This window comes from Lycorma delicatula, chromosome 8 (genome assembly GCF_047948215.1).
Source record: "Lycorma delicatula isolate Av1 chromosome 8, ASM4794821v1, whole genome shotgun sequence".
Lineage (NCBI taxonomy): Eukaryota > Metazoa > Arthropoda > Insecta > Hemiptera > Fulgoridae > Lycorma > Lycorma delicatula.
In genome coordinates this window covers 57,247,340-57,269,940 of record NC_134462.1, presented here as the reverse complement: position 1 = coordinate 57,269,940, position 22,601 = coordinate 57,247,340, and the positions used below count along the sequence as shown (strand labels likewise).

General features: G+C 28.9%; 1 protein-coding gene across 3 annotated transcripts in view; it reads right to left on the bottom strand.

The window, feature by feature from the left end:
• The window catches only part of LOC142328980 (uncharacterized), a 177,159-nt gene that overhangs the window by 26,046 nt on the left and 128,512 nt on the right, over nt 1-22,601 (bottom strand). For all 3 annotated transcript variants that reach the window (XM_075373206.1, XM_075373204.1, XM_075373205.1), the window contains exons 2-3: nt 7,102-7,167; nt 2,232-2,361 (exon numbers count right to left, since the gene is read on the bottom strand). In XM_075373206.1, coding sequence (XP_075229321.1) covers nt 2,232-2,361; nt 7,102-7,165 — 194 coding nt within the window. In that variant the 5' untranslated portion in view covers nt 7,166-7,167. The remainder of the gene's footprint in view (nt 1-2,231; nt 2,362-7,101; nt 7,168-22,601) is intronic.

The window sequence follows — 22,601 nt, the reverse complement described above, 5'->3', positions numbered from 1 at the left end:
TGTTTAATACATTGTAATAATACGTTGTTTTTTGACAAAGAAGTTGCATATAAAAAAGTGACAAAAGTGGCGGTGTGATACATAATAAACAAGTACTGATAAATTTTTATTGTTACATTAAATCACTAATGGAATTGGTTAATGTGTAGAATGTACGTCTGAAGCATAACAGAATTTTCTAACAAAAGTAGGTATCATTATGTGGGTCTTTTCTGTTTTTCCCTACAAAGGATTTTTTAAGAATAACTATTTAAGCTCATTAAGAAAATTATAATTGTTATTTTTTTTGTAACTTTCTTACATATCGAAATATAGTCTAACCAAACTTAACCTACGCTCGCTAGTATAGGTTATTAGGGAGCGAAGCATGTGTAGATTAAGTTTGGTTAGATTATATTTATAATTATAACCAGTAATGCTTAAATTGGACCTCTGTTGTACATTTGGAAGACCCATGTTTGAATAAAATTGACAGGTAGAAATAAAAAAATATATAAGACTAATTCAAGATTGATTGTTAATATGGAAAATTGGTCCTTTTTCGGCAAAATTGTTGTTAGATTAACATGAACAATTACTAATAAGTAATGTAAAAAAAAACTATTGTGGGGGATAAAGAGAAAAGACCCCCATCATGTTTCATAGAAGAGAAACAACTTATAATTTGCTAATTACAAGATAAGTGATAGAATTTAGTGTACCACTATGAAATAGATGGTGATTTTACCTTTAACACATACATAAAAATTGAAAGTAAATTTTTTTGCAGTGTAACTTGAAACATTTGTATTTTTCTCTCTGTTTTTTTTTTCTTTATAGCACCAACACATGATCATTAGCCACTAATAAATGCCCTTAGCATTCAGTGAAACTGCTCTTAATGTTTAACTTAGTGGTTTACAGGAACCAATTTATAAAATGCATCATTTACCTTACATCACATCCTTCATTTTCCTTGAAGTTACTTTCTGAGTCATTCCAGATGTTGAGAAACCATCAGATAGAAAGATGATGCAGTTAATAGTTTTACTTCAAACTCAGACATGTTATCAATTGTGAGTTATTTAAAATTTCATTAGGATTTTGATTTTTACAATTCAAATAATAGATATTGAATTTTAGAGGCTCTTAACTCATATAATTTGTTCTTCATTGTTTTAACATTTTATTAAATAGAATATATCCTAAAGCCTTTTTTCTCTTATGATCTAAATTAACTGATCATTCTTAAGCATAAATAAAATCAACATTCTTTAAAGTTGTGGACAGAATAAACTTTAGAATGCTAATTTCTTTTGAAATTATTTATTTACACAAATGCATGTACGCACACAATACACATATACATATATATATATATATATATATATATATATATATATATATATATATATATATATATATATATTCATACAAATTGAATTTACTGATAGTTCAAACAGGCAGAGAAAACACTTTCCCAGTGAAGAATTCAATAAGGAAAATAATTACACTATGAACTTCCTGTTCAAATGTTGAAGTGTAGAGGTGAAGATCTTGAGAATATTACTTGAACATGTAAAAAGCTATGTAGTTTTATGAGATTAATTTTGTTGGGCATATTTTTATGGCAACTAATTTTGAATATGAAAATGTAGAAATAGATTTTTCAAAAATTCAGACTACTGGTGAAACTATGCTGAATTTGATGTGAAACAAAATTTCATAGAAATTTTTTCAAGGGAAACAGATTTTAATAGTAGAGGTTTTCAAATTAAGAAGATTTGGATTTGAGATTACTTTAATCTGTCAGAAAAAAGAAATATATAGAATTATATATTTTTAATATAATAAATAAAAGTTTTCACTTCTATTTTTTGTAATTTATATGTTTAGCTTCAGGTGCAAATTTTAGAAGTTTATTATACTCATCTATTTTGTAATGTTCTGGTTACAGGAATAGAATTTTGATAAAAATACTACAGTTCCATATCTGTCATATGAGTAGCAATTCAACATTGTTCTCTTTCTCACCTAGATTGAGCATGATGTACTGATGTTTTACATTCAAGCCAGTAATAACTGATGTGATTTTAAGATCAAGCTATGTTCTGAGAACAGAGAAATTGGTCAGTATAAGACTTACAGAAAATATTCTTGTAAATGAACAGTTGAGTATTCAAATTCTAATAAATATATAGGATATTAAAAAATATAATAGTATATTTTTAAAATATAAATTAAACACTTACCGACATACACGATCGATGTCTTGTGGGTTATCAGGGTAAATAAGGTGTGGATCTTTTAATAATGGATCAGCCATTATTACACATTGTTGGTATTCTTGTTTTGAACATTGACATACTCCTTCATTTATACCTGTAATTAAGTTCCTATTATTAGCAATTATAAATCATATATGAAAACTTATAAAATTAACTGTCAATATTATATTCATATTTAATGAAATTTACAAATTATTTCAGCACTTACACTTGAAATTGAACACATCATTCTTTAAATTACTCAGTACTGAAATAAGTATAACTAATGGCACCAAAGTTGAACTTATTGAAGAACAACAAAAAAAAAGAAGATTTTTGCACTTGTGTTATAACTTTTTAAGTTTAATTTTAATTTTTTTTAAGTTTAATTTTTGAGTTTTATAACAACTTTATTTTTCTTTTTTTCTTCAGTTATTTGACTGGTTTGATGCAGCTCTCCAAGATTCCCTATCTAGTGCTAGTCGTTTCATTTCGGTATACCCCCTACATCCTACATCCCTAACAATTTGTTTTACATATTCCAAATGTTGCCTGCCTACACAATTTTTTCCTTCTACCTCCCTCCAATATTAAAGCGACTATTCTAGGATGCCTTAATATGTGGCCTATAAATCTGTCTCTTCTTTTAGCTATATTTTTCCAAATGCTTCTTTCTTCAGCCGCAACACCTATTCATTTGTCACTTTATCCACCCATTTGATTTTTAACATTCTCCTATAGCACCACATTTCAAAAGCTTCTAATATTTTCTTCTCAGATACTCTGATCGTCCAAGTTTCACTTCCATATAAAGCGACACTCCAAATGTATACTTTCAAAAATTTTTTCCTGACATTTAAATTAATTTTTGATGAAACAAATTATATTTCTGACTGAAGACTTGTTTCGCCTGTGCTATTCAGCATTTTATGTCGCTCCTGCTTTGTCCATCTTTAGTAATTCTACTTCCCAAATAACAAAATTCTTCTACCTCCAAAATCTTTTGTCCTCCTATTTTCACATTCAGTGGTCCATCTTCGTTATTTCTACTACATTTCATTACTTTCGTTTTGTTCTTGTTTATTTTCATGCGGTAGTTCTTGCGTAGGACTTCATCCATGCCGTTCATTGTTTCTTCTAAGTCCTTTTTACTCTCGGCTAGAATTACTATATTATCAGCAAATCGTAGCATCTTAATCTTTCCACCTTGTGCTGTTACTTCGAATCTAAATTGTTCTTTAACATCATTAACTGCTAGTTTTATGTAAAGATTAAAAAAGTAATGGGAATAGGGAACACCCTTGTCAGACTCCCTTTCTTATTACGGCTTCTTTCTTATGTTCTTCAATTATTACTGTTGCTGTTTGGTTCCTGTAAATGTTAGCAATTGTTCTGTCTCTGTATTTTAACCCTAATTTTTTTAAAATGCTGAACATTTTATTCCAATCTACATTATCGAATGCCTTTTCTAGGTCTATAAACGCCAAGTATGTTGGTTTGTTTTTCTTTAATCTTCCTTCTACTATTAATCTGAGGCCTAAAATTGCTTCCCTTGTCCCTATACTTTTCCTGAAACCAAATTGGCCTTCTTCTAACACTTCAATGGTCTTCTCCTAACTCTCCACAACTTTATTATGGTAAGTATTTTTGAATCAATGACAGGAATCAAAAAAGGCATATGAAAAAAGTAGAACTTCTACTAAAATCAATAAAAAGGTGTTTTCATTATTTGATTTTTCCTCTCACAGAATATAATCTTCAGATCCATCTAATGTACTGCTAATGCATCATTTTTTAAATCCTTGTCTAGTGCTAACTGGTGTTATCGAAATCATGATTTAATAATCCACTCACATAATAAGCTACCAGAAGGTTTTTTTATTCTTTCAGGAGTTAGCTGATGACTGTTGCTTCGCATCTAACAATTATAATTTATTTTAAGATTATCTTTAAAAGGCTTGTTCACAATTGCATCCAAAACCTGTAACTGTGAAGTCATATCACCAGGTATTGTAACTAAATCCATATTTAGTTTTTTTACTTTCAATTTTACTCCCTGAATGGATCTAATATTAATATGGATTACTGTCTTCTAAGACCTAAGTTTCTGTAAAAGACCATTTTAAGCTAATCTTTGGCCAAAGACTCATCCAACCAAACTTTCCCATTTATTACGTACTTTTAAAAATAATAAAATTGAAGGTAGTTATTACTGTAAATATAAACTGTATTAAGTCCTTCATCATAAATATAGAAACAAAATTAAAAACTAGAAAACAACTTAAAAGCTGAGTTGTATCTAAATGTTAGTCAACCTTGCATTTATAGGTTTTTTATCCCAAATAAAAGCTCGACAACCCAATTCATGGGAGAAAATGTAGGAAAAACCTCCAACTATATTCGGGTAAATACGATATATATAAAATATAACACAAATATTGATGCTAACATTTTTAATTTAAAAATAATTTTTTGAAAGGGGTGGAAAGATTCTCCCACTAAGTCAGAAAAGTTATGTTTTCGTCTTCTTTATATTTTATATCATTTCCTTTTCCCGATATGTTGTATAGTTAAATGTTAGTTAAGTGTCCAGCGGCATATCTTTTGTTAAAATAACTAAAATTTTATTTACTCTCGAAGTTTTATTAGTATGTGCTTTTTTGTAATCGGTTATGTTTTGAAACCAAGAGACTAAACTAAAAAATCTATGCTTCTTTTCTCCGTACGAATAAAGCGTGTACCATAAATAAAGCAAGATATAATATTTTAATAAAACCATTATTTATAAAAAAAAATGAAAGTACTTTAGTTTTAATATAAAGTGCACTTATTGAGGTTAATTGTGAACATGATGCGATAAATATCCCCCACACAAGTGCTGGCATACTTTCCTTTTTTGACGAAATTATCGATGATGTAAAATATAAATGCGGCTCAATTTCGTTAGTTACACTTCAAATATCCCCGTTGAGTTTGAGAATTATTGGTGGTTTGTTCGTATAAACACGAAATATCACAAGCCTGCAAAGGGTGGAATCCAAACGAATCGGAAATCACAAGATCCTGGGGATCAGTTCTGAATTCCGTTGCGTGAGATGAGGCAGGTAAGGAATCTGTGAGAAAAATTCCTTACCTGCCTCATCTCGCCATCCGTTTTAGGCCAAAAACTTCCCTTATCAGGATGCGGTGATATTCATCACTCACTGTTATTGGAATTGTCTCATTTTTTAAAAATTTCGAACCATTCGTTCCGGCAGCCGAAAAATCATACCAAAGTTGGGTTATAACTGTTTCTTATAAGTCAGTCTCGTGGTTCTCTGGGCTCTCCTACACGAGGAAAATTTTTTTTACGTACCCGTTTATTTGAAAATGCACCTCATCGCTGAAGATGATTTTCTTTCTAATATCACCATACATTTCATCCTTTCCAAACTATCAATTGATAGATTCTCGGTGTTTTTGATCGGTCTGCTGACTTGAGCTCTTGCGTGTTGAATAATGTAGGTGTTAAGATGCATATCGTTTTGGGAATTTGCTTCGTGGCACTTCTTGGAATGACAAATTACAGTGAACGACGGCGAATCGATTTCCCCAGACTCATATCGATACCGCGACGGTAATGTTTTAAGGGACCGATTAGCACAAAGATTTTCGGGCGATTGTATATCATATCGATAATGTCCGCAATCGAAGCTGTTTCCTCCAATTTATAAATAAATCTTTGAAATCTGATTATTTAAATACATTTTGTCGTCCGAAATTCCACATAGTTTGTAAAACATTCTCGTACTTATAATGCGTTTACAGCATAAAATTTGTTGTTCTTTCGTTTAACGCCCATGATAACTAATCGTAACACACAAAGATGACAAATGAGGAAATTACAGTGCCGACAACCTAAAAGACGCGCAATTCAAATCGACGACGAATTCAGACGACAACGGCGCGCAATTCAAATCTTACTTTCTATAAGAGTCACTGTAGAACTGAGTTTAAATAATGTATTTTTTATAATAGTTAAATGTGTTAATATATATGCATAGTGTGATGAAAATTTGGTAAACTAATTATTCAGAATAATGGTTACGTTTAATATTTTTACAAATAAACATTTTTTTTTGAACTGGATAATCTAATCGTGGGTTTATGTTTTCGTTTTAACATCTCCCTATTCATATTAAAAAAAAAAAAACATAACTAATTTAATTTTCCAGTACGGGAGCTCGCATTCTTAATCAGTTTTCCCCCGTAAAAGATCTTCAGATTTCACAATTCAAAAAACAAGTTTTTTTTAAATAAATAAAGTGTATAAAAAAAACGAAACGTAATTTCACAATTACAAGTTCGTTAAACTCAGGTGAAATATTTTTTTAATTATAAAAGTTGAAAATAATGAAATAAAACCACTCTACGATATCCAATACATTTTTAATATTTAAAAAAAGGTAAAAATGAAGTTTAAATTGTTGTTGATTAAACTTTGACAAAAAGAAAAGATCAGTTCAACCGATAATATGAAAATTAGTAACTGTAATTTAAAAAGTGACGAAGGGAATTATTATATTAATATAATATATATTAGATCGATAAATTCTGTGCGTTTTGTTTTTAACTAAAGGCCATTGATCAGTATTCACTAACGTACGAAATGAGGTCACAAATTGTAGAAATGCTCTACTTTTATATATATATTTTTATTCTTTAATTCTATTAATGATATTTCATTTATTCACAAGGTTTGGAACCAAGACACGCGAGACTGCACTCAGTTTTATGTGTGTATATTAGTCACTATAGTTTACTCGCTATACGTATACTTAAACTTATATAAAACTGATCGCTGTAAATTACTTACGTGTGACTAAGACAAGGGCCCCAGCAAGTAGGCCAACCAGTGAATTTCCAATTTTAGGATCCATATCTGAAATTATAAATAGTGAATTTATTGACCTTGTCAAATATATATATATATATATATATATATATATATATATATATATATATACACACACACACACACACACACAAAAGATTTCTATTAAATAACAACTAAATCAAAACTGAAATTGAAAAAGTTACTCACATTTAGTCTGTAACAGATATTTATCAGCGCTTAATAATCTTTCTTTGAAAGAGTTATCTCGGTTTGAAGGACTTATCTTTATCTATTTATTTTTTTTTTGTGGAAATTATATTTTCGTTTATGATTTTCATATTCTTAAAGGAAATGAAGTAAACATTGGAGGAATTTTTAAATTGCCCGTGATTTATCACTAACCTGCGCAGCTTAACTAACTATTTTTACAACTCGATTACACTGTTTGATTAAAACAAAATGTAACCGCCGATTGATTGTCGCTGAAACCCTGATTTTGAGGCAATCTGATTAAAATCCAAAGTTATTGAAATATCAGGAATGGGAATGTGTGATGTCTTACGAATATGATGAAGTTTATCTGGCTGGAAAAAGGAGTAATTTTTTTAGAGCAGTATCATAAAGTTGAGCCCACTTGCATGTACTGCGAGGAGAATGACGATTCTGAACATACCTTTTTAATATGTAATAAATGGCTAAGGCAAAGACATGACGTGGGTATCCATGGAAAAACACCGAAAGAGACTATGGACTTCATGCTTAGCAGTGAGGAAAACTGGAGGAAGGTTGCTGAATACATAAAGACAGTGTTAACACAAAAGAATGTAGATGAAAAGAGGTTGGGTTATTAGTATGTTAGGTTGGGTGGACAGCCTCAGCGGTGAGAGCCAGAATGCTTAGGTGTGCTGGTTTCGATGATCCGCTGAGGACTCCATGGGGTATGTTGTTAGGATAAGAGAGTATTACAAAAGATCCTGGGGCCACATCACGACTTGTAGGTATGATGTGGTTCCGTAAAGGACAAAATAGTGAATAAAAAGTCTCAAAAGAACCACCGGTAGGCCTGACCTGCCATGCCGGTATATAGCCGGTAGGTGGGGAGGGCCTATTAGAGTAACGGACACTCCCCTGGGTGGCGTAATACCACCAAGTCGGTCCGGCCCAGGGAGTAGAGATAAAAAAAAAAAAATAAAAAAAGTGTCATAAAGTTAATAAAAAATTACATTTAAGTAAAAAAGAGATGTTTTTATTAATTCATAAAATAATAAATATGTGAAAATAATAAAAATTTTATAAAATTAAAAAATAATTGAGCTCATATCATTTATAGCTATACACATTAAAAAAGGACAAAATTCAGTATAGTTAAAAAACCTATTAACAGAGAAATATTTGTTTTATTAAAAAAAAAAAAATTAACTATAAGATAAGATAAAATAAATAAACTATAATGTATGAGAAAATTTTTTAATTGATTTCTAATTTATTTTTACCGATCTTTTATTCGGGTCAGTATGTTATTATAATATTATGAAGACAGATTCCCGTGGAATGACAAAATTCATTTTTCATTTTAAGAATACGCAGAAGTAGGTAGGAAAAAATAGCAATAATTAAAGTAATAAACACAAAATGTAAAATTAAACTACGTGGAGATTTGTCAAAAGCGTTTGAGAAATAATCAGGGAAATGGGAGGATAATGGAATTTCTCCGATTCTATTAAACATTGCCTTAGGAAAAATAATTAGAGAATGAAATTAAGAATTGGTTAAACATCAAATCTCAGAATATGTATATTTAGGAACACGAAAAAGAGATTTTCATTCAGCTTCAGATTAGATTAATCATTCGGCTTTTGCAGATAACGTAGTTATCCCAGCAACAAATATAGAAGAAGCAAAATTAAAAGTACATCTAATGGCAGAAAACGGCAAAAAATAAAGAAATATCCTATGATAAAACGGAATTTATAATCGATAAGAACAGTGTAGAAGAAATAATCTTTGAAAAAGGGATAAACCATACAAAAAGTGGGCAAATTTAAGTGTCTTCTGGAGATAATAACACCAGCCGTACTCGAAAATGAATGAATTAAAAGTAGGATTCGTAGATGGAAACAGCTAATATGCTGACAGTGGATATTAGCAATAAGAAATTCTTAAAGTAAACTACAACTCTACAAATCAGTAATCTGCTCAGAAGCCTTACATGCAAGCGAATGTTTAGGGAAATTTAATGTAAAAAATCTTTTAAAAGAAGAACGAAGAATCTTAAGGAAGATTTTTGGACCCAAAAGAAAGAAGAGAGGAAATTTATAGGCTAAAATCTAACAAAGAAATAAAAGACTTAGGAACGAAAATCCGGAAAAGGAAAAAGCTTTTTTGGCTGTATTTACAGAATGAGTGACAATAGACGTACAAAAAATTATTTAACTTTTACAAAAATAGAAAAAAAAAAAATAGGGTGGCACCGAGAAGTAAACCAAGACCTAGAAAAACGAAATAAAAATTTGAAAAAAATAAAAAAAAGTTAAGAAAAGCAATCGGGGATTTCAAACTAGATAAAAAAGAAAAACCAAAGAACAACTCCAGAAAAATTACAGAAGAGCAAAAACAAGTACCCTCGGAAAGATTGAAAAATCGGGTGGAGCTGTATCGGGGCGCACGACCGACCGTTGGTTTAATTTGAAACGTTACAGACCTTGGATGAAATTTCTCCGAGCTACAGACCGACCAGCTTATCTGAAGTGTTAAATGGGAAAGCCACCGTCGTATTTTTTTTAACAAAACTAAAAATTTACAATGGGAAATTTTAGTTCCTTAATTTGGTCAATCTACAGATAAATTGGTCGGTCTTTTTGTTACACTACAAATTTCTGTTCTGGTACCCGTTTGTTGAAATTTGGGGTATACTTTGTGCTCTGAAAAAAATCATTAAATTTATTAAGGATAAAAAATTGACTGACTGATCATCGTTTGACTTTCTTGAGTATTAATTATGTTTAGCAGTAATTGGTAAATAAAAAATTAGTACATTTCCAAGGGTTTTCTTTACAATAATAAAAAAGACTTGTGTTAGCTAATTAAAAAATGTAAGACTGTTTCTTGCAATTTCTGTTCAGAAGTTTATTTTGCTTTAGTTTGAAAAATTAATTTAGATTTAATAATTTGAATCCACCGTTAAATTTGAATAATTTTAATGTATATTTATTTAAATTGGAAAACAAGATTTACGATAAAATTTGTTTTTATATATTTTACCAAAAATTAAAAAATTAGATGGACATTTGATTATTAAACCATCATCAAAATAATCTAAGAAACAGTGTAAAATATAAGTAAATAAAGGAACAAAGAAAAAAATTAATAAAAATTATTCACTAACAAAATTATACTGGTTTTTAAAATGATTATTTAAAAAAATAATAAAAATTACCAAAAAAGCTTTTGCAATTTTAGGTAGATCCAATGTAAAATATAAATTTAGCTTAAAAATATCTAAACCACTTATTTGAACGTACCTCTAATTCAGATTGCCACCACCAGTATACACTGGATAAATAAAAAATTTAAGAAAGATAAAAATAGGATATTAGAAGTATCCTGGACTATGATTAGAAAATTTAGAACAAGCGTAATCAGAACATTTGTCAAACAAGCATAAAAGAAATTCAGATTAGATTTTAGAATACACAAATACAAAATTTATTAGTAAATATTGTATTAAAAATACAAAAGAATTTTAATAATTTTTTAATTTTAGAAATCTGTTAAATAGTAACCTCTCCTATCATTAATGAACCGTAACGTTTCAGCTTCTACCGATAAAATAAGCAACGCTGATTAAATAAGTATCAAATTCCTATATAATCACTCATTTTTTTAAACTATTATTTCTATTATTCTAATTTTATGACCTGTTTCTAGGCGATGCTTGGCTACAACTGATTTTTATTGTCTTCTATTTTATAATCAGCCAACTATTCCTTTGTTGTAGTTTCAATGGTATTTATCTTCTACTTCGCCCGACGTAAATTGATTACTTCTTTACAAATCAATTTATAAATTCCCGCTCTTTTAAGGGATTTTGTTTAATTTTAGCGTTTCTGAGACAGTGACCAACTTCCAAGTTTATACACGGTACCGTTAAAGCCTTTTTGCTGTAAGAAGGGCAAAAGGAAACTTAGATCTTTTCTGGAATTCCCCTCCCAAAAAAAAGAAGAAAAAACACTTAATTTTTTTTTAACCAATGGGCCAAAAATCGATATATTTTTAATATCCAATAAAAGTTAGGTGGGACGAATATGCATGTTTCAAAATTGATATTAACTATAACCATGTTGAAGAAATAACCCGATAACACATTAACATACTCTTTTTTACCGGTCATTTTAAACATTTTTCACGTAATCAAACCAAACTTAACGTACGCTCGCTAACCTCAACTAATTAACAATAATGTTTTGATTATTTAAATAACAAATAATTGCAATAATTAGAAAATTTATTTAATCAAACTTAACGTACGCTCGCTTGTCTCGCTAACCTCGACTAATTAACAGTAATGTTTTGATTATTTAAATAATAAGTAATTGCAATAATTACTGAATTTATTAGCGAGCGTAGGCCAAGTTTGTGTAGATTATATTTATAAAATAAATAAATATAAATGTTTATAAGAATGGTAGTATAAATTGTTATATCTGGTTATTGGGTTAATTCTCCAAACTGTTTATTGTTAAAATCAATATTTCTTGCTATTTTCAGTTATCTCCAGATGAAAAACTTGCAAACTTCTGGGTGGAGAAACGAAAAACTACAAAGTTTGATTTTTTTGCTTTGAAACATGCATATTCTTATTGGATATTATATTATATCTAATATATTATATCTAATTCTTATTGGATATTAAAAATACATCGATTTTTGGCCGATTGGTTAAAAAATTAAGTGTTTTTTTTGGGGGGGAGGGGAGAATTCCGAAAAAGATCTTCCAACTTTTCTCCTCGATCGCTTCACCAGTATTGCTTCCTATTATTCGGAAGTAACTCTGTTTGGCAGAATTAAAATTTTTTGTCAATTTTTTTCTGTGTGCTGTCAGATAAAACCAAATCTATGTGCTGTGTATCTTTCTGATGAAACCATTGAACTCATTTTTGTCTTTAATAAACTTTCTTTATTATAAGCCTTCAGCGGCATCCAGATCGCCACTGTAAAGCACAGCATTAAAAGTTGCAATTTTAAGTAGAATATCATTTCGTGCGATCCTTAAAACGTAAAGAGAGGTAGTTGAAAGCTTAATTTCTGTGTATATCCAATTTTGGCGTAGGATATTTTTAACTGAAGAATATTTTCGCATAGAACATCTTTGTTGAAAATAGTGAAGAGTTTAAATCCTGTGCATTTTGGTTGAAATAAGTTTACCTGTTTTCGAAGTCTTAATGAGAACCTTAACCATTTTTAACGTCTTATTTTTTGAATACTCGCGTTTTCCGGAAAATGTAATCAGTTGAATACGCTATTGTATTAGTTTTTTACAAAATTTTAAATCCATAGGTTTTACCCAACAAAACTCTCACCTTACCCAAGAGCGGCCGTGAAAAATTATCTGATTCCACATTACTTAAGAAAAAAATTACGCATAAAATCAAAAATACTCAAAAAATATAGCTAAGTATATTTTATGTCACCTGCTATGTTTATGTCTAAAATTTCACAAAGTACACATATAATAACTTTTCCATCTATGAAGCGATTTGACAAGGAGTTTATTCTATCTTTTTATTACGTTTTATCTGTAGTATATACATGTATGTATTTACGATCTTGCAATACGACTAAAAAACAAAATAAAGGTTTCATACAATAAGACTTTTCGATATCAGCCCCAGTATTAATAAAATTATTGAGAGATCAACTCCTCTATTATGTTAAAAACTTGTAAACGAAAGCGCTATAATTATTAACGTTGTTGTAGTGTTAGCAGTGCTCATACGAAATTTCATCGCTTTCTAATATTTTATTCAGCAGTAATGAAAGTATAAAGAAATAAATTATCTATTTTCCTTTTAATAGATTCCGATTTTTTTTTATATATTTCTGAACAATACTTCAACAGTTTTCATTATTTAAAGGTTTTATAGAAAAAAATAAAAAATAAAAAAAAGCTCGAGTGTACTTATGTACGAACGTAAGAAGTTATACTTCTTTGGCGTGAATAAAAAAAATAATTTTTTTACGCATTCAAACGAATTTGAACTGAGTCAAACGGTCGATGTACGATATTAAATACCATGAATAAAAGTTTTAATAAATAATAAATAAAATAAAATAATGTTTATTTTATACGGTAAGTATTGAAGTATTCGTTGTCACATGAAACAAAGTTCATCAATATATTTCGATTAGTTTCATTAATTCTTCGGATGACAATTGAATAGGCATGAGTGTTAACAGCGGCTTATGATATGAAAAATATGATACAAATAGTTTTATTTTATAATAGCGTATTTTATCAAAAATTTTGTTTTTGGTAAATTTAAAATTATTTATGCAAAATCAAGAATTTATCTGATGTGTGCTATTTTCTGTATCATTAAAAATATAATTGTACTCATAAAAAATAATACTTAAATATATATAACCTCAAATCTTGATACACAATTATTACAAAATAAAAAAATAAATATACGCTGCAATATAAATAAACTTTTATGAATATGAACAACAATATTCACAGTTTAAAATATCCGTCTTCAGAAATCCGTATATATAAATATATATTTATTACGACTCAATTCTGTATGTTTACAACACGTGCTCACTTAATTGCATTGAACGATTGACTGAATTAGACACTACACAAATGTGCGTGCGAACTGATCTACTTGGGCCTGCGCAAATCTTCATGGTGTGTTACATCGGCGTGCGCAACTTTCGTAACTTGCTAAAAATACACTCTGATTAGTTTCTCCTAACGCGCCAAAAGAAGTATAACTCCAAAAAATGTGGAATACTATTTTCTATAAAATGAGTATATTTAAAAAAAAACCTAAGAAACTGACAACACAGTTATAGGAGTTTCCCCGAACGCGGAAAGTCCTACAACCATGGGTTGTTTCTGATGCACGGCATTTTATTTAAATATAATAACCTTTCATTTATTTAATTCAATGATTCTTAACTAAAACGCGCGCGCACCTCTATTTAATTCGCGCGGATTTGGCGGTACTATCGGCGACGGTCGGCACTATCTAAACTAATGTAATTTCACAACTTATATACAAGAAATTTTTCTTGTACGGTCGGAAGACTGGTGTAGCCGCGAGGCTTAACGCACGAGATAGCGAGTAACCGGGCGATCGTGTTCGAGACCCAGTCAGACAGAGTTACTTTTTTACACTTTAATATTATTAATTTATGTAATTCTACCGCTCACCTGTGACATCACACGTAGCAGACCACTACAACAGCATTTTTTGGGGTGGGGGTGCGATTTTGCAAAACCTTTTACCAGATCTTGTTATTTTTTAATTGTTAACAAATGTTCCTAAGAAACATATAACCTTAATTAGGTGAAATATCGAGATACTGAGGGTGACCTTGTTTTACAGCCTCACTCCCTTGACTTTTTAAGTTGAAAACTAAATGGCGTCATTGCCTCATATATAGAAGTAATCTGACCAAGCTTGGTCAAAATCGGTGCAGTAGTTTTGGAGATATAAGGTAATTTAGAGGCCAACATCGAACACACACACACACACACGTACTTACGAACATTAATATCCGGAAAATTTCCATCCGGTTTTTTTGTTGTTGTTTTTTGGGTTCCTTAGGTGTCAAAACGTCAAGATCCGGTGAAAACCGCATATGCCTAAATTGGACCGATTACAATACTTTCCCTTCAAGAGCTATAAATCTGCTAAAGCGCTATCTAGACGAAAAAGTAAAAATGAAGCATGTAAGTTAAAAATAGGAATATTACAAATTATAAAATAAGAATCTTAATTTTGCTTATTTCTACTGTATTTTTTCACTTCGACAGACAACACCCACGTCATTGTAACACATCATGAAGATTTGCGCAGGCCCAAGTGGATCAGTTTGCACGCACATGCGTGCAGTGTCTAATTCAGTCAGTCGTTAAACGCAATTAAGTGAATAGCACGTGTTGTAAACACAGCAGGTCGTAATAAATATATATTTATATACACGGATTTTTGAAGACGGATATTTTAAACTGTGAATATTGTTGTTCATATTCATGAAACTTTATTTATATTGCAGCGAATATATTTTTTTTGTGAAAACAAAATTTGAGGTTATACTTATGTATTATTTTTTACAAGTAAAATTACATTTTTTAATGACATAGAAAATAGCACATATCAGATAAATAATGAAGATACTGGAAACTGGTTTCGAAAATAATTTTCGTAAGTACACGTTTTTCCAAGTATGTAGAAAATAAAATATATTTTAAAATTATTTTTGTATATAAATTATACTATAAAGTAAGCTGGGTTTTTATTTACATTTTCAATCTCATTATTAAGGATTGAAGGTAAAATCTCTTTGAATGTAAAATCATTAACTGTACCTGCCACGCGAGAGAAAATATTTAAATAAAGAAGTATTTAAATAAAAACATATTAAAGGCAGATTGCAACGAAAATCCCACAGATAGGTTATTGAATTTATACAACAATTGACAGATAATATAAATTTACTGAAATAGATCTAAACAGAAAACAAAACATGAGGCATTTTGATGTATGTCAATTTTTTCACGCAATAAGTTTGTAAAAAATAAATTAGAATGCTGTAGTTGTAGACGAGGTTATTGCAGTCAGATTAGTTTTACATTATGTTTGAGAAGGAACTTTTTTCGGTAGGTTTCATAAAACTATCAGTTAATTATATCTATTTACATAGTAGTAGGCTAAATGAAACAACAAAACGTAAGACATTCACAGCATTTAAGATAAATTCGACTAGATATATCATGTTATCTGTTTATTAAATCACAGTTCATTGCCTTCTAAGTTTTACTGACTAATGTCATGCAGTAAAATAGCCTTATCTTTTTCCAGAACAGCAGTAGATGTTTATAATAAGTACATACAGGTCATCAAGACGAAGGCTATTCCACTGTAAAAATCAATGCGGTAATTAACCTGCTGTTTTGTTTTTTTGTTTTCATCTATTTTAGTATTCTTATATTATCTGTCTATTATTGCACAAATTCAATCGCATGTTTATGCGATTTCCATTACGATTTGCCTTTGATAATAATAATGTAGTTTTATTTAAATACTTTTTTATTTAAATTAATTCATAACTGTTGTTTATATCTAACTTACTGAACATAATTATGTTCTTTATTATATTTATTTTATATCGTTGAATTTCAGGTATTCTTAATGCTATTATCATTTCTTTTAATATAATACAGCGGGTTAAATTTTTCTTTCTTCTCTGTGATAAATAAAAATTATTACAAACCCCGTTGCAACTTAATACTCAACTTATTGTAAAAATCTGTAAAAAGAAATGTTAATATAGTGAAGAGCCAGTGAGTTAGTTATACGAATTGTAAAAGAGCTGGCAATTCAAATGCGCTCTCTGTGAAAGAACGGGGTCGTACAAATTTTATATGAATCCGACAGTCAAAAAAAATAAGCGATCTCTACTAATCTACATCATGCAGATGGAATCAATCGATCAAATCAGTACCATGTCATTATGTTTACAATCTGATACGATTTAGGAGTTCACAAGTGGTTCGTGTAGTTTTTATTGAGTTTTAAATAATAGTGTGTATACGAAAAATATTAAAGCTAGTTTAAATATTACTTCTAAAACCCGAATATAGTTTATATAAATTCTGCGAAACCTCTATTAACGGAATCTTCCAAGTAATGTCAATTCTAAAAAAATTGACGTTTTAAAATTCCAGTAGCTTAAAAAAGTAGGGTTTCTTAATAAAATATTCTATGCCGGTCACTCTGAACAATAGACGTAAAATAAGGTACTTACGTATTATCGCCACCGCAGCTACAGGTTTTGGTTATGTTGACTGTGTGTACTGACAAATCGTACGTATATCAAAATAACCTAACTAAATATAACCTACGCTCGCTAACCTCTTATAATTAACATTAAATATGCATAATATATACAACTTATTAATAATATAACCTTAATGTTATAGCACCGAAATCCAATTAATGTTAATCCGCCGAAATCCGATGACTACTTTGTTTTTAAATAAAGCTGTAGCTGTGGTGGCGTTAATACTTAAGTACCGAGGTTAGCGAGTGAAGCGAGCGTAGGTTATATTTAGTTACGTACGATTTGTCAGTACACGAAGACAACATAACTTAAAGCTGTAGCTGCGGTGGCGATAAATACGTAAGTACCAAAAATAATTTACTTTTAATTTTTGTGCGTGTAATAAATGAAAACTGTAACATGAGATGCTCTTATTTTTTTATTCTTTACACGAAAACGTTTTCCTGTATAGACGATGAAAAGTATGGCTTAACGATCTGAATAATCTTACAATATAATTCGTTCATTATTTATTTCGCGTATCCATTATTAACACGAATTTCTCGTAAAGTTCAAATCAAAACATTTCTTACTCGTTTAAATTAATTATTTATTTAATTATTTATTTTTAAGCAAAATTTCCCTTCTTAAAAGATACGTGATTTCTCAGCTAAAAAAAAGTAATATCAAAATTTATGAATGTTATAATAATTGGTAGCCTAATTTACAATGTATAGCCAAACAAGTTTGATAATATTTATGGATTTCATATTCCGAATTTTTACAATAAAATATTAAAAACACAGTGGTGAAGAAATTTTTTTTGACGAAGTTTTGAAAATAGAGATCTATCAAAGAATAAATAACGAATAAATAAACGAACAAATATGTTTTAGCTGTAGATTTGTAAATTGAAATCGAAAAAGATGAACCCAGTTTCGGGATTAGACAATATTTAAGTTTAAATTTAGAAAAACAATCTTTAGTAGAGGAAATTGTAGCGAAAAGTTTTTACAAATTTCAATCAATTTAAAGTAACTTATAAAGCTTATTTATTTAATAGAAAAAATTGTTAATTTTTTAAAAATCATCATGTGTAATACGATTTTTATTATGTCAAATGAACTAATTGATTAAATGAATAGCTGGATCTGATATCTTATGAAACGGCAGTAGATTATCAATAAAAATGATTGTAATTCACGTTATCTATAAATTGTAGACTTATTGTTTTTTTCTTTTGTTAATTTATTTTTTTGTAGATAAAGGGGATGTAAAGGGATGCAAATATTTTATTCCATAATATCATTATAAAATGTTTTCCAAGGCACTCTCTAAACTATGTATAGTATACATCTAAAAAACAGACACACATTTCTGGCCCCAATTTGGGTTCGTTAATCAGAGATTTCATTTATTTTATAAATATGTTAATAAAAATAAAATAAACTTTACTGATAAAACGATAAGGCTATGAAAAAATGTCTCACTGCAAAACACCTACATTCTCTACATAAATGAAATAACGTAAAGTAACTAACTAGGTGATCATGATAAACTGTAGAAAAATTCCGCAATGAGTCTGGCACCACATATAAAGTAAAAAATCTGATGTGAACAACACATAACTTCCTTGTACGCCTATTAAATTACACAAATATATTTTTTTTAGATGAAAGGTACGTAAAATTTTATTTCATTAATAACTTCATGTATTTTCATTTTTTTTTTAATTGTTATTATTTATCGTAAATTTATTTACAATTCGAGGAATAATTATTAATAAATCAATATATTTAAATAAAATAAAAGTTAAAAAAAGGAGATGAAGTTTGATTTGACCGATCGATGTGCCTTCCCAGATATTTCATTAATTAAGATTTTATTTGGGCATAACTCTGGAACCAATGATTGTTGAAAAGCTCTCAATGAGGGCCTATTACTGCAGTTAACAAAAAGTTCAAAATTCAAATATTTTTTTGATTTTGGGCTTTTTTTGGACGCTTTTGGTACAGTCGATTGCAATCAAAAGAGGAGGAGCACAATTAGATGTTACAACAGTCCTAAATCCAAAATTTCAACATCCTACGGCTGATCATTGTTGAGTAATGCGAGATGTATACTTACGTACGTATGTATATCTGTGATGTATGTACATACATTTACACGTACGTACGTACGTACAGACGTCACGTCGAAACTAGGCAAAATGGATTCAGGGATGGTCAAAATGGATAATTCCGTTGAAATCTGAAAACCGACATTTTCCGCGCATAATACTTCCTTTACTTCGTACTAGGAAATAAAAACGATAAAAATATTTTCGAATGAAATAACATGTTATCATATCTGACTCATTCGTTAGCCGGTGTTTTTTTATTTAGTATGAAATTTATCGTGGTGTACGTAACAAAGTCGTAAAAAAATACGAAATATAATTTTCGCGATTACGTCATACAACGACTAACGTAAGTTAATCGTATTTTAAATAAACGCAGAAGATGCAAAATATATAATAATAATTAATTCATGTTAACTACTTATTTATAGTAACAATTTAATTTTTATAGATTGTGTAGATATTCGTGTGACCGACCATACAGTGGTAGCTAATTTGGAGGAAATGAGTCTTTCGGTATTTCTTCTCCAAAATGTTTCTATTTTTTTAACGTGGTTGTAATATTTTCGAATATCATAATAATTTGTTAAAAATGCATGTATTTTAATGATTAGATAAAAATTATTTTGAAGAAATGAGAGTATAATTAAAAATTCATATAATATATTTTTATATGTAACATTTATTATAAATCATAATTACAATTACTTTTATAAACATAATATAATACTTATTTTATTAAACGATAATTAAACTACAGGATGAAACTCATTAATATGTTGAAGTAACAAATCTTCCTCATCCTTATGTCGTGACGCCATAGTCATTCACATAAATAATAATCCAACAGACTCAACAATAAATAAGAATCTAATAAACAATTAACCATCATTAAAGATTTCATCATAACGGTATATAATTTGGTACTTACGTATTAACGCCACCGCAGCTACAGCTTTATTTAAAAACAACGTAGTCAATCGGATTTGGGTGGAAAATGGGCCGGTATAGAGTTTAACATAGATTCAAAACAGTCTCTTTATTAATTTTAATAAATGGTTATTTATATTTATAAATATAATTTAACCAAACTTAACCTACGCTCGCTAACCTTGACTAATTAACACCGTAATTTTTTGAGTATTTATTTAATAAATTAAATAATTATTGCAATTATTTATTATTTAAATAATCAAAACACTCCTGTTAATTAGTCAAGGTTATGAGATTAGTAATTATGAGATTGATAAAAATGTTCATAAAGATTTTTACAATTCTAAACCCTTTTATTAAATTAATTTTTATGAAAAAAAGTTAAAGTTAATTAATAAAAAATAATAGTTAATAAATTTTATTTTTATATTAATCCTTTTTTTTATTGTAAAAAATACATACGGGAAAGTAAAGGTGGATAATCTATGGGAAGTTTTATATTTTACATTATTTGAACATAATTTTTTTTCCATAGTTATAATTATTAAAAGATTATCTTAAATTTTTTTTGAGACCTGTTATTCTATAATCATGTAAATTAATCATGTAAATTTTTCCCCGATATAGTTCATTTCATTTATTACGTTTTTAGTACGACTTTTTTATGGGTCCTTTTGGTTCCTTGCATTCAGTTTTTATTTTGCTCTCATTATTCCGTGTTTCTTGAATTACATGTCCACTTATTACATCCATTAATGTTGATTATTTTATGCTATTTCTTCTTTTTTTTTTAAACATATCATCTCTTCATGAGTGTTTCTGTTCATTGTAGATACATTATAATAATTACATCAGTGTATAACACACACACACACACACACACACACACACACACACACACACACACACACACACACACACACACACACACACACACACACACACACACACATATATATATATATATATATATATATATATATATATACACACACACACACACACACACATTATGTTTTAAAGGATGCACGTTTAAAAACATGGTTTTATGATAAAAAGTGAAAATTTTTTATTGATTGATTTGTGTCAAATCAAGAATCGATAAATTCATTTTTCTTATTTAATAGTCAGTAACTCGTGAATTAAATGATGCGATTAATGTCATAAACCCATTTATAATTAATTAGATTTGCTGTTTCTTTTCATTATTTACTCTTTGGATTATTGCTTACTTAATTTTACTACTGAAATAATGTTAGCCTACCTGACTATTTATTTTTTAACTGCTATTTTTTAGTTTTAAATTCATTCCGGATTTTTTCTACTCTTTTTTGCTACTCTTATTTTTTTAAAAGTATACGCTTTAATTATAAAACAAACTATATTCATCCATTGTGATTATAACATCTATTTTTCAATCGGAGCCATGATCGGTTTGACTATGTTTTTTTATCATTTATTTGTATAGGTTAAGTAAGAATTCAGTAATTTTAAGTAATGCGGATCAATAGTTATTCAGATGACTGATAAGCATTTCCGGTGAACATTTCTTTCTTACCTTTAAAATACAAATTTTTTAATAAAGTTTTAAGAAACTTTTGTTGGATGAAATTTCGTGTCTTTTTTTTTGTAACAATGTCTCTTGATAAATTTTAACAAGAAAAGAAATCTGATGTGGGCACCATATGACTTCCATTTACGCCTATTAAATTACATATATACATTTTTTTTTTTAAAGGAAAAGTACATAAAATTTTATTTCATTAATAACTTATGATATTTTTTCATATTTTTTTATTTTTATTTTATCGTTACTGAATTATTATTTACCGTAAAAGTTTTTTTACATTCACAGGTTAATAATTATTAATAAATTAATATATTTAAATTAAAAATAAAGTTAACAAAAATAAAAGAGATGAAGTATGATTTAAACCCGATGTACCCCTTCCCCTTGATCCAAATATTTCATTAATTAAAATTTTATTTGGTTATAACTTTGGAACCAATGAAAATAACTACCATTTGTGATATATATAGTTGAAAATCTCTCAGTCAGGGCTTATTACTGCAGTTAAGAAAAAGTCAATAATCCAAATTGTTTTGAATTTTTTGGACACTTTTGTTTCAGTCGATTGCAATAAAAAGGGAAGATGCACAACTAGATGTTACAACATTCCTAAATTCAAAATTTCAACATCCTACGGCTAATCGTTTTTGAGTTATGCGAGATACATTCGTACGTACATACATACATACGTACGTACGTACGTACAGACGTCACGCCGAAACTATTCAAAATGGATATTTCCGTTGAAATCTGAAAACCTAAATTTTTCGCGATCACAATACTTCCTTTAACTTCGTACAAGAA